Source organism: Apiospora hydei, assembly GCF_038363865.1.
Source record: "Apiospora hydei strain CBS 114990 chromosome Unknown utg000009l_segment0_segment0, whole genome shotgun sequence".
NCBI lineage: Eukaryota > Fungi > Ascomycota > Sordariomycetes > Amphisphaeriales > Apiosporaceae > Apiospora > Apiospora hydei.
Window position 1 is genome coordinate 5,486,087 of NW_027117368.1, and position 16,013 is coordinate 5,502,099.

At 54.2% G+C, this 16,013-nt stretch overlaps 7 protein-coding genes across 7 annotated transcripts; 2 read left to right on the top strand and 5 right to left on the bottom strand.

Annotated features, from left to right (window-relative positions):
• Positions 1-718: 718 nt before the first annotated feature.
• PG997_013530 (uncharacterized protein) lies at positions 719-2,238 on the bottom strand (the record flags this gene model as incomplete). Its single annotated transcript, XM_066817844.1, has 2 exons — positions 719-1,953; positions 2,010-2,238. 2 exons carry the CDS (start codon positions 2,236-2,238, stop codon positions 719-721), a joined length of 1,464 nt encoding a protein of 487 aa, XP_066663536.1.
• Positions 2,239-3,143: 905 nt separating this feature from the next.
• On the top strand, positions 3,144-5,145 carry PG997_013531 (uncharacterized protein; the record flags this gene model as incomplete). Its single annotated transcript, XM_066817845.1, has 2 exons — positions 3,144-3,870; positions 3,893-5,145. 2 exons carry the CDS (start codon positions 3,144-3,146, stop codon positions 5,143-5,145), a joined length of 1,980 nt encoding a protein of 659 aa, XP_066663537.1.
• Positions 5,146-5,330: 185 nt separating this feature from the next.
• PG997_013532 (uncharacterized protein) lies at positions 5,331-6,303 on the bottom strand (the record flags this gene model as incomplete). The annotated part of the gene is made up of 2 exons (XM_066817846.1): positions 5,331-5,783; positions 5,842-6,303. 2 exons carry the CDS (start codon positions 6,301-6,303, stop codon positions 5,331-5,333), a joined length of 915 nt encoding a protein of 304 aa, XP_066663538.1.
• Positions 6,304-7,196: 893 nt separating this feature from the next.
• PG997_013533 (uncharacterized protein) lies at positions 7,197-7,853 on the top strand (the record flags this gene model as incomplete). Its single annotated transcript, XM_066817847.1, has 1 exon — positions 7,197-7,853. One exon carries the CDS (start codon positions 7,197-7,199, stop codon positions 7,851-7,853), a length of 657 nt encoding a protein of 218 aa, XP_066663539.1.
• Positions 7,854-8,199: 346 nt separating this feature from the next.
• Positions 8,200-9,593, bottom strand: PG997_013534 (major facilitator superfamily domain-containing protein; the record flags this gene model as incomplete). The annotated part of the gene is made up of 3 exons (XM_066817848.1): positions 8,200-8,766; positions 8,823-9,115; positions 9,185-9,593. 3 exons carry the CDS (start codon positions 9,591-9,593, stop codon positions 8,200-8,202), a joined length of 1,269 nt encoding a protein of 422 aa, XP_066663540.1.
• Positions 9,594-10,423: 830 nt separating this feature from the next.
• On the bottom strand, positions 10,424-12,399 carry PG997_013535 (uncharacterized protein; the record flags this gene model as incomplete). The annotated part of the gene is made up of 5 exons (XM_066817849.1): positions 10,424-10,921; positions 10,977-11,137; positions 11,180-11,784; positions 11,869-12,077; positions 12,181-12,399. 5 exons carry the CDS (start codon positions 12,397-12,399, stop codon positions 10,424-10,426), a joined length of 1,692 nt encoding a protein of 563 aa, XP_066663541.1.
• A 1,080-nt stretch (positions 12,400-13,479) lies between these two features.
• Positions 13,480-14,618, bottom strand: PG997_013536 (uncharacterized protein; the record flags this gene model as incomplete). Its single annotated transcript, XM_066817850.1, has 2 exons — positions 13,480-14,031; positions 14,286-14,618. 2 exons carry the CDS (start codon positions 14,616-14,618, stop codon positions 13,480-13,482), a joined length of 885 nt encoding a protein of 294 aa, XP_066663542.1.
• Between the last annotated feature and the right edge of the window lie 1,395 nt (positions 14,619-16,013).

A 16,013-nucleotide genomic window follows, 5' to 3' on the forward strand; every position in this document is an offset into this window, starting at 1 on the left:
GTTAGATGCATCTTCCCATCCCACGTAGGCTTGGCATATTGGCTCAGCTTGATCGCTTTTGCACGGGCTTGGCAATACGCCGCACTGCAACTAAGAGAGAGTCGAAAAGGTCATACTGGTTGGTTTTGGTGATATCATAAGTATTGGGGGCCATATATCAACAGAGCAGTAGTCTGCTGGTAGACATCCAGAATGTAGAATGCCGGCCACTTGAGGACGCCGCTTGTTCCAGGCGCACCACTGTCCAGTAGGCGTAGCGCTGCGAGGCACCATCAGACTTGCCCAATCGGGCACCGAGACACTGTTCCCGGCAGGACGGATGGGCATTCATGGTTTGCTTCGGAAAATACCAGGCGACGCATCGCACGCACCGTACCCGGTCCCTCGGTCCTAATCATTCGGAATATTGGCCATGCAGAAAATACGCAGAGAAGTCTGCGACCCCAGGTTGCAGGCATCTCCTGCCACATTCTGGCCCACTCCTAGACACGAAGCGCTCCGCCGGCTTGTAGGGATATTCCGTAGTGGCACCAGAATTTGACTTTCAGGAACCGATCGTGGGCGCAGTGGAGAAACATGCGCCAATCAATGCCCATAAGGTCATCACGCTGAGGCTTGATGTCCATACGGATATTGGAAAGGCTCTGGCTTATTGTACCAGACAGTCGTTCCCATGCGACTGTGATCAAGCCGAAAATTACCTTGATGAGGATTGCCTTCAAGCCCTTTCAATTTTCGCAAACCCTTCTTTGGCCAAAGCAGCAGCATCGGCCTCTGGCACTAATGGCGTCTCGCTTCCGCCTGCTGCCGGACCCGTTACGGCCAAACCCGCCGCCTCAGCAGCCGCTACCTGATCGGGAGTTCCTTCACCTTCAAGCCTGTTCCAAGGAGCCTTGTTGATCTTGGGCTGTGCCGCTTCCGGTTTGAAGTGGTAGCCGCGTGCACGCGGTCGCACCCCAGTGCCTAGGGGCAGCTCCGACTCATAATATTTGTTGAATTGGGTGGCTTTTTCTTCGAAAGTTCCATCGGCTATTGCCTGTCGAATTTGCCGGAAGAACTCGCTCATGACATGATGGTTGTGTATTTGCAAAAGTGTCCAGCCGAGCATTTCTCTGGCGTTCATCAGGTGCTGCAGATAGGCGCGGTGGTGTTTCGTGCACGCGTAACAGCCACAACCTTCCATAAACGGTTTCACAGAGGTCTGATGCTCTTCGGACGACATATCAATGCCCAGGGGCTGAAGTCCGCTGGAACCTGTGCTGGACGGGGCGAAGCTGAAGTTCAGCGCAATCCCCGCATCCGATACGTTGTTAACATGAGGAGAAGCGAAAATGTCAACGCCAAGTCGAACCTGTCGTAGAATCTGTTGAGGTGACTCGGGTGACTCCATCGACATGCGAGGCAGATCCAAGAGCTGAGGGTGGTTTTTCAGGTCATGCAGTATCTTGACATCGTAGAGCGTCAGGCCGTTTAGCTTAGCAGCATGCTCTTCAGCCAAGTGCTTCAAGTACTCCCACTGAATGGGATACGACAACGGCAAAAGGGGCGCAAAGACCTGAATGTCCGAAGGTTTCAGCGTCTTCTCTGGGTCGAGGTGCGTGAAGAACTCATCCAGCCACTCCTGAGTCCGCTTGACCATATAAGCCTGTCGCTTTGCACCTGGCGTGGTGGAGCTGAAAGTCAGGTCCGCCGGCGGGACGACAATGTCAGGCATAATCTGCTCGACCGCCGTGCAAAAGTTCTCACAGGTGACACGTTCAAAGCCTGTGGACGTGAGGACCGAAATGTGCTTCGGTCCATTGCCATTTTGAGCCACGACAGCAGGAGTCCTTCTAGGAGCCAGGATTGTGTATGTGGTGGATGGCGTGGCCGTGTAAGCGTGCAGGGGCCTGCAACCGTCTTTGGGCAAGCTGAAGATCGCAGGCGACTTCCTCTTGCTGGACTTTTCTATGACTGGTAAGTCAGCACAAGAGATGCGAATAACGATAGAGGTAGCAAGAGGCACCTACAGTCCTCCAAAGCCATATAAGCGGCCCGGATATCGGTATGCTTGCTGATGACATCCGGGGTCAGGTGTGGGATGGCACCTCTTGATGTGACGCCCACGAAGGTCGGAGTCTCTAGAGGGGTCCGGTTGGCTGTCGCAAGACGGCCAACTCTTGCGGCCAGGCCGTGCTCAAGAGCAGGCTGTATGATTTTGAAGGACATATCGTCACCATTCACTGCAGGCGCACTCATGTTTTCGCCTGGAAGCTTGGCAGCAGGAATCCTGCAAAACCTAGTAGGGCTGATCTTCGATCTTTGCTTGTGCGCAAGGCCGAACCGCGCAGACTACCTGCAAGAGTTTATACCAAGAACACAGAATCAACAACGATGATCGCGGCGGAGCGAATGATTGCGCGTTGGTACAGCCGATACTACTTCCACTTTGGGCCGACGACGAAATGTTATTTTTGATCTCCACGGCCTCAAATCCAAGAAAAGAAAAGCAGACTTGACCGCTTTTGGTCGATTGGGTCTTGTTGAGACAGAGCAGGGTGTGTCAGTGTGTGCGGGGGCCTGATTGGCACAAAAACCCCCAAAACTCCCAATCAAAACGCAGCCGGTTCGTCCGGAAAGCAGAGTCCCTAGCGTCTCTAGTGTCTCTACTTAGTGTCCCTGCCACTGTCAGTGCCTGCCATTCCCCCAAGCTGAAACCCAAGGGCCCAAGTCAAGTCTTGCTCCACCGTCGTCAGCAAAACCCATCCGCCCCGTCGTCCATCATCCAACCAACTTTGCCGTCATCCTTTGCTTGCTTCTTGCGTTGTCCTGCGTCGTACATATCCATGTTTTTTGTGTTTGTAGTTGTTTCCCTCGTAGATATCTTTCTCTTGGCATCATCTTCTGTTGTTTGATCCCACCATCTTTCACCGCTTGGCCGTCCACTGTTACACCTTCCGTCCCTACTTACTGTTTGCCTGTGATAGACCGCGTAATCCGGCCATTGCCCCTCTATCCTTCGTTTCGCCGTCTCGCGCCCGGTTGAGGACTTCATCCTTCGTCCTAGTCGAGTCTAGCCCGAGACCGCAGACGTTTGCCAATGCTCCATTGCGTCGCAGGCCTGTCGCTTGTTGCTTGGCTGCGCATATCAAAACAGTAGAGAGATGGGCGGCGACAATCGAGACGAGTCCGTCCAAGTCGTTTCCGACGTAGAATCTTCCGAACCCTCCCGTTCCGATTCCCACTTTCACCACCACCCGGACGCCCCGATCGCACAAGCTGGGCAGCTCGACATCGACGACAACGCGAACCTGCCAACACCGCGCTTCATGCAGGACGAAGGAGCATGGAAACGATGGAAATGGGTGCCCTATCCGGCGCGCAAGCTCATCACCAAGGTCACTACATGGTCGAGAGGCCCGCCTGAGCCGAAAGACTGGAAGATCAATCCCCTCTTCCCAGCAGTACAGCATGCTCCGATTTGGCTATTGGAGCGATATCTCCCGAAAACGAAATACAAAGTTTGGTTATTCATGGGCTACGTCGTCATTTGGATTCTGACATTTTGTCTTGTGATGCGACAAGGCCTCTTGTCCAGCGAAGTCACGCAGTATGGGGTCCCTAGCGACATCAGCTGCGGCACGACGTATTGGATGTCCGGCAACCAATGCGGACTCGACGGAAGCGCATGCAGACCCTTCAGTGGTTCTGGCTTCGCATTCAAGTGCCCCGCCAACTGCGCCAGCTACCGAGTCCTGAATCCTCGAGCCGTGGGAACCCAAGAAGTCGTATACCAGCCACTCGTCGTGGGTGGTCCCACGGACGGCGGCAATGTCTCGGCTGCTCGATATCGAGGTGACTCTTTCATATGCGGCTCGGCCATCCATGCCGGTGTTATTACCAATGGGGGGAGGTGGATGTGGTGTTGTCCAACTGGACGGCCAGCATACGGGATTTCCGGCTTCGCCTCGCAACGGGATTGCCAGCATAGGCTTCGACTCGTACTTCCCACTGTCCTTCGGCTTCCCTGCCGGGTTTGAGTGCTCCTCCAAGGATGTCCGGTGGCCCCTACTTGCGGTATCCGTGACGTTTACAGCTGTGCTGTCTCTTTTCACGACTTCTGCGCCGCTTTTCTTCTTTCCCGTCTTCATCGGAGTTTTCTGGCAAGTGGGTATGGCGTCCGATGCTCCGAGCCATACCTCCATTGCCGGGCTCTTCTCGAATATATTGGGCAAGTTCCTCCCGGCCATGTTCGTTGCATGGGTCATGTACGACAAGATGGGCGTGAAGCGCACACTCAGGGGGCTGACTGCACAAGTCGAGAAAACCGTGCTTTGGCTTGGTGGCTGCTGGGTGGGCGCTCTCACCAACTATACGTTCGACTTCATCCCTATCCAGAGACTGAACGCCCATGATCTTCAGCAACAGCCTGGAGCCAAGGCTGCGCTTGCTATCATCATAATCGTCTTGGTCGTCGTCATGGTCTCACAGGTCTGGTACTTCCGCCAAGAGGGGCGGCTCACCAAGTTCTTAAAGCTGTACCTACTGTTCATCATCGGCATTGTTATATGCCTTGTCCTTCCGGACCTCAGTCTTCGCATCCACCACTATATCCTGGCCCTCCTGCTGCTGCCAGGGACGAGCATGCAGACTCGTCCGTCGCTGCTTTACCAGGGTATTCTCATGGGTCTGTTCATCAACGGAATCGCGCGATGGGGTTTCGACTCTGTGCTGCAGACATCCACTGCCTTGCAGGGAGATGGCCAATTCGAGTCTCCATTGCCGAATATCCTGGCGCCCGTCATAGCTCTGAACGCGCCGCTGTGGAACGTCACTTTCAATTGGGGTCCATCCCCTGGCCCCGAGTTTGATGGAATCAGTATTCTGGTCAACGACGTCGAACGCTTCAGAAGCTACTTTGGCGACGACGACGCCAAGTATAGCTTTACCTGGACGCGCAACAGCAGTCTGAATCTGGACGAGTACTTCAGGTTTGGCTACATGGATGGAAGCTCAAGCTGGGACTACTCCAAGGCGGGAACCTGGACCCCTGCCGGCGACTGGGTTGAGATGGCACCTGGTCCATCCAAGGTCAAGGCCAGGAGTTTCGACGGGGAATCCCCCTGTGAAGCGAAGACGATAGGCTTGCCCATGACTGTACAATGACGCATTAGAAAGAACATAGCATACACGATTTCGAATAGATCTTCTATTTCCTAGACTAACCCTAAGTCATATTTTACCCGTGCCATATACTTCACTTGAAAGCCTGCTCTTCGGTTACAGTTCTTGGATAACTAAAACTTACATATCCTATATCTTGACTCACCTGCTTACCTACCTTTTATCTCTCAGCGCCTCTCCCGCGCCTGCGACCGCATCGACCGCAGATCTCCGCACTTCTTCTTGTGCTGGATGCTGTGGTCGGACAGCCGGGCCGACGAAGCGGACGAGTCGGACGCGGGCTCGTCCTGCTCGACGATACAAACCATCTTCCGCGCCCCGACGTCCTGGATCGCGGGGTCCGCGGCCGCATCCTGGCGCTGCTGCTCGAGGTGCTGCTTCAGGACCGCCTCCCCGTTGGATTCGGGCGCGGGGGCGCTGCTGGTCTCGTAGTACCCGGCGCTCCACACGCCGGCGCGGCGCTTGTCCCGCTTGGACATGGCGGCGTTGCCGCTTGGGGTGCTGTTTCGGCGCGCCGTGTTGTCGGGGGTGGTAGCAGGAGATGTCGCGGCGTCCTCGCCGCTCGACAGCTCCATTAGCGACGTCCAGGCGCGCTTGGCGGCGGTGGGTGGCGGGATGGGCTTGGGACGGACGGATCGCTTGGCCGCGAGGGTATGGTGGGTGGATGCCGCCGAGGACGAGTGCGAGGTGGAGGTGGAGGGGCGGGGGGATCAGGGACGGTCTCCGGGGACGGGCCGAAGTCAGGGCCGAGTGCGCGTCGGCGGGCGGGAAGTCGTCCGGGTACTGCGAGATGGCCTCGGTGTAGGCGGCGCGGGCCGAGGGGACCCGGCCGAGGGCGCGCAGGATGTCGCCGCGCAGGACGGCGGCCTCGGCGAGGCTCTGCTTCAGGGCGCGGGCGCGGTGCGCCTTGGCGGACCCGTCTTCTTCGCTCTCGTCGTCTTCGTCGTCGTTCTCGTCCTGGAGGTCGCGCGACATGGTCGTCGCCTCGTGCAGGATCCGCAGGGCTTCGCGGTGGTCGTGGACGCTGGGGTGGGGAATCGCGGAGAGGGTGCGCTGGACTTCGGCGATGAGGGCGTCGATGTCGGATTGCAGGCTGGACTTCTCTTCGGGGGTCAGGCTGAAGGAGGCGAAGGGGGCCATGGTGACTTGGCTGAAGAGTGGTAAAATGAAGTGAGAATATAGATACAGATAAACGGATTTAAAACGAATGAAGGAAGGTCTTGACTCTTCGGTGGAAGTCTTGTGGTTTCGAAAGCGTGAGGGCGGAAAAGGGGGCTGTTGGAGAGTCAAGACTTGGGATAAAAAGACAAAAAAAGGAGGAAATGCGGTCAACGCTGTGAACTGTATAGCAGGCTTGCAGATGATGCTATTTCGAACCTGGATCTGTAGCAAACCCATCCCTATATAGATATTCCGAACTCATTGTCCTCAAGAAGACTCAATAGTCTTTGTATCCATGTCGCCGTCTTTTGTAAACCAGGACACTATGATCTTTGTAGTAACTATGTACAAAGAAATAAAGCCTTCGTCAACAACAAAGCAGCCGTGCTGGCAGTTTCTGGAACGCAGCCTCCAATATAGGCTACCAGCGTAAACAGTAGGAGCCACTATATGCGTTCTCATAGTCGGTCGTCCTGTGAGATATCAAACATTGGCCATGATGGCGGTGGGAGAGGTCATGGTTGAAAATTGGTTGATCCTGCAGTACATCATCCGCAGCTGGAACTATGAAAGTTCTGTAGTCGTCCATGATCACATGTAGCCCCTGAAGCGAGCAAAATAACTGGTACATGTAACACTTTTACTTTCCGCAATCTGGAGCGTGAAATGCCACCATGCCAAAATTTGCTCTCCCCACCACTGCCTTTGCTTTGCCCGTTTTTAGAGGTTTGTAATTCGTTTGTCCTGTTACCTTTACTTCTCCTTGGACTAGAAGTAATTGAACCCCGGGAAAAGCGCTTCATTCACCACCAGAAGGACCCCCCTTTCAACAACTCCAGCGCATTTTATCTCTGGAAGAGCCAACTCTCAACATGTCCCAATTCCACCCCTTTCCGCGTCTACCCCCCGAGCTCCGCCAACAAATATGGCAGCTGAGCATAGAGCCTAGACAGCTCATCATCAGGAGCAATAACCTCAGCCGAACCGCCCTGCAAGCCAAGCCGCCCGCCCAGCTCCACGCCTGCCACGAGTCCCGCGCCCGTCTCGCGGGACGCCTCTATGTCCAGGCCTTCCGCACGAAACAGAACGCCGACCTCTATGACTGGGTTAATTTCGACGTCGACACCATCTACGCATACCCGTTATTCCTGGTCCGGTTTTCCGACCAGGAGCTGGCGCGGACCCGGCGGCTGGTCCTCGCAGTCGTGGACTCCTTCTTCTTCCTCAAACAGCACTACGACGAGCTGTGCCGGCGGATGCCGGCGCTGCGGGACGTGACCGTCCTGTCCATGGGCTTAGATGGGGTCTCCGAAGAGATCTGGTTGGACGACTGGGCGCACGTCTTCTTCAAGCTGTACCGCAACGAAAAAGAGGGAGCAGTATCATTCTACCTGCGCGTCCTCGCGCCGGACGACAGGACGGCGTGGACGGCGGCGGAGCTGAACCCGGACAACTACTACGAGCAGTGGCGCATGCTGCGCGACCGAGGATTTCCGGTAGTACGCATTCGGATCAACCGACTAAGGTAACAAGGGGGCATCGTAAGACAGGACCCGTGTCGATGGATGCAGTCGATAGATGCAGTTGATTTTCACAGCAGGGACGGGTAGAGAGCCATGTGTGGTTTCTCACAGCGAAAGTTTCCAGTTGTGAAATAAGTTGCCTGAACACATACCATGATAGGGGTGGTTACAGCCAACGAGCCATCAAGACGTTGCATTTGGACATAACACGTGTGGCAAACTTTTAATATATTTAGCTGGCATGCACTCGGCTTGTCTTATAATACGAATTGGTGTTACAGGAACTAAGTAGAGAGTCTCTCTACTGGTAGGACAGGGTCCATACTCCGCCACATAACGTGTACACATAATTCTAAAATACCTTCTTCAGCCCCCAACCGACCGCCAAGACGCGGGCACCAAAGTAGCAGCTCATGGCGATGGCGTAGGATAGGGCCGAGAAGATGATGACGGCCTTCCACCCCGTCTCGGTCGAGCCGAGGTCGCGCAGGGCGCCCCCGATGGGTAGGCTGGTGAGGGTGCCGAAGCTGGCGACCATGAGCGCGGTCGAGAAGAAGCGGCCGTAGCTGCGCGAGTCGCACAGCTGCCCGAGGCAGACGGGGTAGAGGCCGAGGTTGCTGCCGCTCGCGAACCCAAAGGTGAGCACGAAGACGATGAGCAGCGGCCACGAGTCGCGCGCGGGTAGCCAGAAGGCCAGAATGGTGACGACGCAGAGTGCGATGGTCATGACGATGACGTTGAACCGCCCAATACGGTCCGCGAAGAAGCCCGGGACGAAGCGGCCGAAGAAGGAGCCCACGTTGAGCAGGGCCAGCAGTGTGTAGGACGAGTTGGCCTCGTGGCCATAGTCGGCGGCGTAGGAGACGATGAAGGTCAGGGGATGAAGATGCCCCACTCCATGAACCAGATGCCGGCGCAGCTGAGGGTGAACTTGGGGTCCCGGAAGATGGTGAAGTCGGGCAGTACCGAGACGACCTTGTCGCTCGGAGGCAGGCGCGTATGGATCAGGACGTTGGCGGGTATGGAGAGCCCCAGCAGAATAAAGCCAATTATTCGCGTCGTCCAGGCAAAGCCCACCTTGGGGAGCAGGCCCTGCATGAGCAAGGGGAAAGCGATACCACCAACCGATCCGGCCGTGGCGGCTATGCCCGTAGCAAAGCCGCGACGAGCCTTGAAGAAGTGCGCAATGGCTCCGTAGGCAGGGACGTTCAGTAGTGCGCCGCCAATGCCGGCCAAAACAGCGTACGTCAGCATGATCTGGTAGTAGCCTGCAAGAGTTGGTTAGCTATGCATATATCTCCCCAGGGGAAGCTCTGGGGTCTGTGGCTTGTACTTACTGGTACATAGGCCAAGCAGCATTTGGCTGGCAACAGTCAGTATACTTCCGGCCGCGACGAGGGCTCGCGGTCCGTGGCGGTCAAAGATGGGCCCAGCTTGCATGCCGGCGAAGAAGACGATGAAGAGGTAGACGCTGAAGATCCATCCTATGGTCGAGGGGTCATACCCTTTCAGCTGGTGCTGGGTGAAGTAAGACTCAAAGACGGCGGCGCTGTTGATGATGCCAAAGACGGAGAGCATGGCACAGAAAGACCCAAACACGACAGACCAAGCTTCTAGCCCACCCTCGGGGAAGGTGTCCTCATCGTCATGGCAGATGTTCTCGCTGTCCGAGGAGTCGGAGCTCACGAACAGAGAGTTCTGCGGATTGGAAGCGTCGAGCTGCGGCGGCCTCTTCTCCGAGTGCATGTCTGGTAGGTTCGGCTGAGCAGTCGAACCAACAGTTTGATTTACGAAGCAGCTGTCATCTGCATTTTGGTGGTTTGGTACCATGGAAGTCTTGCCGTTTGATCTTCACAAAAAGCAAAGAGGAAAAAAGAAAAAAAGAGACCGAACGCAGGAGAGAGCGAGCGAACGATTGACGAACGCTCTCTTGCAAGAGAACAGCCGATCCTCGACAGATGCTGTGGGGGGCTCTCAGCGAGTGAATCGGTCAATCCGCGATAAATCAATCACGACAGCTGAGCATTTATGAATTCCAGACTGCAATCAATATCCCTAAACCCCCAGACATTCCAGCTTCAGCAGAGAGGAAAGCAGGCAAGCGAGAAACCGAAAAACCGCAATAAACGAGTGTTGCAGAGGTCCAGGACACTGACGTAGAGTTGTGTGACGAGAACTACTGCAGTTGGAAATGAACAAAAGGAAGCAAATTTGTACTTTTTTTCGCCCGTCGAGTTTGGCCAAAGTGGGTCGGAATGCTACAACCGCCACCGACAAACGCACACGACCAACTCGCGACTGCCACCAACACACCGCACACAGTCACCGTCCCGACGTCCTAGGCTCCCAGGCTCCCTAGGCTCCCCAGACATTCCAGGCCCCATCCACTCCACGATCCTCTGTGCTGACCGTCCTCCAGTTTGGCGGTAAACTCGACGCGCCGGGGTCGGAGCCGGCCGTCCACCAGTTGCCATTACCTAATGACTCCATACAATGGTCTCCACCGACTCTCACCTACGGCGCAGCGGACGCGTGCGGGTGGCAGTAGTGCTGAGGGGGTTTCCCCGAGCAAATACTCACAGGCTTGCTGTGTCTTGTGTGGGTATGTAGGACTCCCAGTCCTCGTCAATTCCGGAGAGTCTGGGTGGTCTCCCCTGGTTTGCCACCCAGCTCGTATCCTTGGCGACTGCTTCTATCCACTCGAATCGGCGTAGTTCAGACTCGGCGGAATCGCAACCACCCACGCGACCCGAGATGTCTCGGACAAATACTTCTCGCCTCGCCTCGCCCACTTGCCCGTTCGTCAACCCTTCCACCTGGCTCGTCCCCGTCCCGGGCTGCGAACTGATTTCCCATACGTTGCGGCCGTTGGAGATCCTTTTAAGCCGATAGTGCTCCTCCCAGACAAACTCGCCAGAACGAGAGACACCGTCTCGGGGCTGTGACCTATGCGCCAGGAAGGCCGGTAAGACAGCATTAGGAAGACTGACGCCTCGGATAATCGTGAGAGATTCCAGATTGGCGCAATTGGCCAATGCTTTCGCTGCCTCGGCCTGTTGCTTACTGGTCAGTAGCTGCTCAAACATACATGTACCTACGTGAAAATATGGATGCCCACGAAAAACGTACCATCTGGCCCTCCTCCGGCGCTATCTTGAGCACCCGCAACCGCGGTAGGGCGGAGACTATACAGCGAATGGTTTCCGCGGACTGAAGCATGCACTTGAAGCCAGACGGGGTTCCGCTGTAGGATATATCCAGCGTCTCCAAGCCCTTGTGCGCAAGGATTGCTTGCAGTTGTATTTTCTAAAACGCGGGATCGATGGTGGTACCCAACTCATGATAGACATTGTTCGGTATTTCCAGAGTCGTAAGGGTGTGGAAAGAGCTGATGAAACTCATCGCGGCCCGCCACTTAGCCTCTGGCCCCTCGTCAGCCGGCGAGGTAAACATTTCGATCACCAAGGTGCGTAACTTGGGTTGAACATCCTCAGGCATCGCCCTGAATACTTTGGTAAGGCGTCCAGATATACCAACAGTAGGGATGTAGAGAGCTAGTTTTGTAAGCTTTGGAAAATCAACAGCCGTGAACAATGAGTCCAGCATGTCCTTTTCATCCGGGTCCCATTGGAAGCCGAGGCCGACAGACTGCAGATTAGGCAAGACAAGTTTTTTGAACATAAATGCCAAGTTGCCCTCCGGTCTAAGCAGCATCTCTAGGCCCCTTAGTGTTGCGGCCGAGTTACCGAGAATAGACCGCAGGATCTCGCACGGTATCCCGGCGCTGAAGTTGTTCACGGTCAGGTGTTCCAAGCCTTTGACGATCGCCAAAGGTGCATATTCGGCATAGAGTCTCGGGCTGGGCCATGAATTGTTAGGGCCACATAATTTGAGTGCCTTCAAGTTCTTGCAGACCGCAATGTTCTCTGCCAGTGTCCTGTCGTCACCCGCGAGAATTGTGTCAGTCACTTATACAAAAGCCTTTGTCGAGCCGTGGTCCACCGGTGTCTTCTCTACTTACGCGGTCATCTGGTGTACCTCCACGAACTCCAAGTGGTCCCAATTTCGAGATGCCTCTTCGGTAAATCGACCAACATATGTCTCCTCATCGTGCTCCCCACCGTCGCAATCGCCAACAATCAGTTGGCGAACATGATTGCAGCAGGGAGGCCTCTCGAAGTCTCCTAGACCAGTTGGGCGCCATTCATTTGATACATCCGGATCTTCGTTCTTATCCGAGGCAAGGAGTGGCCGTCGTATGTTAGCCCATATGCCCGGGGGTTGGAGGCAAAGAGAAATGCGAAGAGCTTTGATGGGAGTAGACACGACGCACCGTTGGATCCTCGTATTCTCCCTCGTCCATGAGCTGCTTCCTCTGGGCGTTTGTGAGGTGTGGTTTCAGCAGTCGGATCATCCCAGGTAGATCTGGGTAACACTCTCTATTATCGAGATCCGGACGCAGAACGCGCCCATCTTCGACATAGATGCGCTTGAAAAGTCGCGGCATCACGATGGGATAAAATGCCTTGCTGATTCGACCCAGAGCGCTCATGGTCCCTTTGTCCGCAATCTTCCATGCATCGCATCAGTATAAGGCGCGTACGCCGCCGTCAAGGCTGCGGAATTAGCGAATCAGCTCAACCTACATGGTCCAGGACAGAGCCGAGTAGCTCGACGGGTATGGTGGACCAGCATTTCGGGACCTCTGGGTCGGCCATTATGTCTGCTTTTGTTGCGAGATTGCTGTAATTGGTTGTTTCTGGTGCTGCGGCTGCTTGTTATACGTTATCAACATTTGTGTGAACTGGGTGCACTTTTCGGTCTTGCTGGATTCTGGACTAACGCGAGTTAATAAGTTTCCGATCTTGTGACAACACAGAAATAAGAAAAGGTAGGTCCATTTGATGAGGGGCTCCGGGACGATCGAGGGGCGTTTCAGGTCTCCAACAAAGTGGCGGGGAGACGTTGAATGTGGCTAACGGCAAGGGGTGGTTCAAGCAATGCTGGTGGTTGGCTGAAAATACGACAAACAACATTTTCCTACCACAAAACATCCCTGAAAACATACGCACGATCCTTCAACTTCCCCATGACTAACCACAATGTGCAGATCCTATGCTGTAGATAAGTGAGTGCCATAATGGCATTGCCATTTTGTTAATTGCATTTTGACCCATGAAATTTTGTTGCTTACTTATGTAGGAGTACGACATGGTTGTTTAGACATACATTAGTCTACTATTTGGGTACACAGTAATTATTGAGAGGAAGCAACGGGCTTGCCATCCCCTTAATGGAGAGAAAACAGCCCCCTCCACTAGATCAAAGTACTGCACGGACTAAGGAAGATCTATTAAGATCGGCGCACCGTTTGAACGTTTGGTACCCGGATTACGATATCTAATTGAATAATCCAGCCTAGTTTTGGCTTGCATTGACTCGTCGATCTTTGATTTTAAGTATTGTACGGAGAGGGGGGGCTGTTTTCTCGCCATCAAGGGGAAACTATCGATCACCCCAGACAGTCAATCATTTTTAGCTTGGAAGAAAATATTGATCAAGGCCCAGGCCACAGGAACGCCATTTCGATATATTTGCTATCTCATGATTCATTTTCCGGACATACTCTGCCTTAATTCATTGGCTCAGGAGAATCCTTGATAATCAAGTCACTCCAGGCTTGATGGCCCAGCCAAGAGCGGAGATACTGGGCAGGCTTCGGTACCACTTGATCAAGAGCCACGCCACCCAGAGTATTGCAGAAAGCATAGCGGAGTATGACCCCGAGTTTGCAGCTCAGCTCGGCCATCTTTCGGACCCTCTCGCGTTCGTGAGTGTCCTCGATCCCGGTGCACCTCCAGAACTCCGTCCAGAATGCCGCCTCCGTCTGCGGGCGGAACGGGTGATCGGTCCAGCCGTCGCTGAACATGGAGCCGCTCATACGCCGGAGCGTGGAGAGTTCGAGGCCGAACGGCGCAACCGTGGCCAACGACCAGTCGACAAGGCCGGTAATGGACAGCGTTTCTGGGTCCACCAAGATATTGGTCTGCGAGAGATCGCCGTGAGTGACGACCTGCGGCCATGATCCACTGTATAAACAAGCTATCCCTTGCGGTCCACGTAGTTGCGTGAGGGTATTCCGGAGGAATTCGTAAGCTCGAGCGTCTTCCAGGAGTGTGAGTTTCTGCGAGATGGATTTGCGTTTTGTCTCAAGTTGCCTTATGTCTACTGCCTGGGGTTAATTCCAACATCGAGCAAAATACCTGCCATAAAGGTCAGTCATACTTGATTATAGGGCTATACTACAAGGGTATTCGCTAACTTGGCCAGATCTTTGATGAAAATCGTATGCTTGATAATATCGTGGCGTCGTTCTTGGGGGCTAAAGTAGACCGCTTCTAGGTAGGGCTTGCCCTCTAGGCAAGGCATGCTACATACCTTTAGGGGCTCATAATATGCGGTCTGACTGGAAACCGTCCCATGGAAGGTCGCTACAGGTACCAGCTTCCCATGGACATTCTGGGCTGCCTTTTCGATCCGGCCGCCGAGTTTGCTCCCGGGCATGCGAAAGGATACAATGATCTTCCTACCCGCCCTAACTGCTACGACGGTATAACTCAGAGACCCCTGCATCCCCACGGGGTGGATGGTGGATCCTTGGACCAGGGAAGTTGCATATCCATCCAGTTCTTTCTGGGAAGGCTTCGGCCTCATGGAAAAGAAGTCGGCGAGGGAAGCTTGCATCCACCCATCAACTCCTGATATGGCCATTTTGAGCGGTATCTTTTTAGGTATCTTCGATTTAGGGAACTAATGGAGTTTTGCCTATTGAATGTGGTGATCAAGAGGTTTACCTTGAACTACAACGAGCTCAGGTTTGAGTATGGCGTTTCCTGCCTTTGTTTTCATCATAAAGGAAGTTTCCTTCGAAAGTCTGGATTCCATTTCTGTTGTTTTCTAGTGGTAAATCAAATCAAATTCTTGACGAGCGCCACTCGGAGCTCGAAAGCAATGTCTCAGGCGCTCCCTTCATTGACATAAACCAAAGGAACAATGGAATGATATATGCAGCAGCTTGGCTCACTACTGAGGTAGACAGGCACTGCAGTGTTTTAATTCAATCGATACGATAACTGCAGTTGTTGTGCGTACAAATCCTCGTCTCCCTTTAGCATTGGCCTAAATTGTGTTAACCCCAATTGACTTTGATACTATGAGATGATGAGAAAGGATGGTGATGGTTTTGGAAATCGGATGGAAAGATAATGGAAGAACTGGGAGAATAAGACACCCACTCAAACTGCATATGTGTGGAACGTGTAGAGCCTGGGCGGGGACCCAGCTACTCGGCGGATTATAGCCAATAGGATCGCCAAGTCGCAAAGCGCAGTGTCGCTGGGACCAGGCGCGCGGACAGTTGTCAACGACGCGTCGATCTGGATTGTACAAGATCCGATACTGAGAGTGCCAGCCCGTTCCTGACCGTGGTGTGCAACGGTAACCATGGTTCTCATCAGATGCAACAACCAATCAGATATTACGAGTTGGCCGGAGGTTGCCCAATGCAGGCAATTCTGCTAGTGGCATCTTCGGACGGTTGTGACACAACCCTGTCAAGGGATCGTTACCGTCATTGTACTGTAAGCTGTGAGCTCACCTCAAGAAAAGCATACGTATCAAGAGATAGGAGGAGACAACCGACCGATTTGGACGGAAACCGGTATTGGGGTGGTAGCCAGCTGGTCCATGACGGAATCTGGCTGGCCTGGGCCGGATCGGGCGGGCTGCAAAAGCCACGATGTCACCCTACCGCCAGGCTCGGCATCCCGGTCGCGAAAGACCCACCGCATCTGGGCAATCAAACTGCCCTCAATGCACAATGCGATGAGGCTCGTCGGTTGGCTTGACCGATTCCCAAGCCGCGCACTAGATGCATATGTCGGCAGCTAGGCAGGGGTGCTTGATGTCATCATCTCCAGATCTCAACGGTCCTCAGCACTCGCATCCAGGTTCACATACCCCTTTAATGGGCTAGGCCACCGTGATGTAGCATTGGTATTGTACACTACGTCAGCCTAGCTGGAGCAGTAGTTCACATATCTGAAGTGATAAATATCGCTGTTTCCCGAGCTGAATGTAGATCTTCTTCTGGACAGCAACATTGCC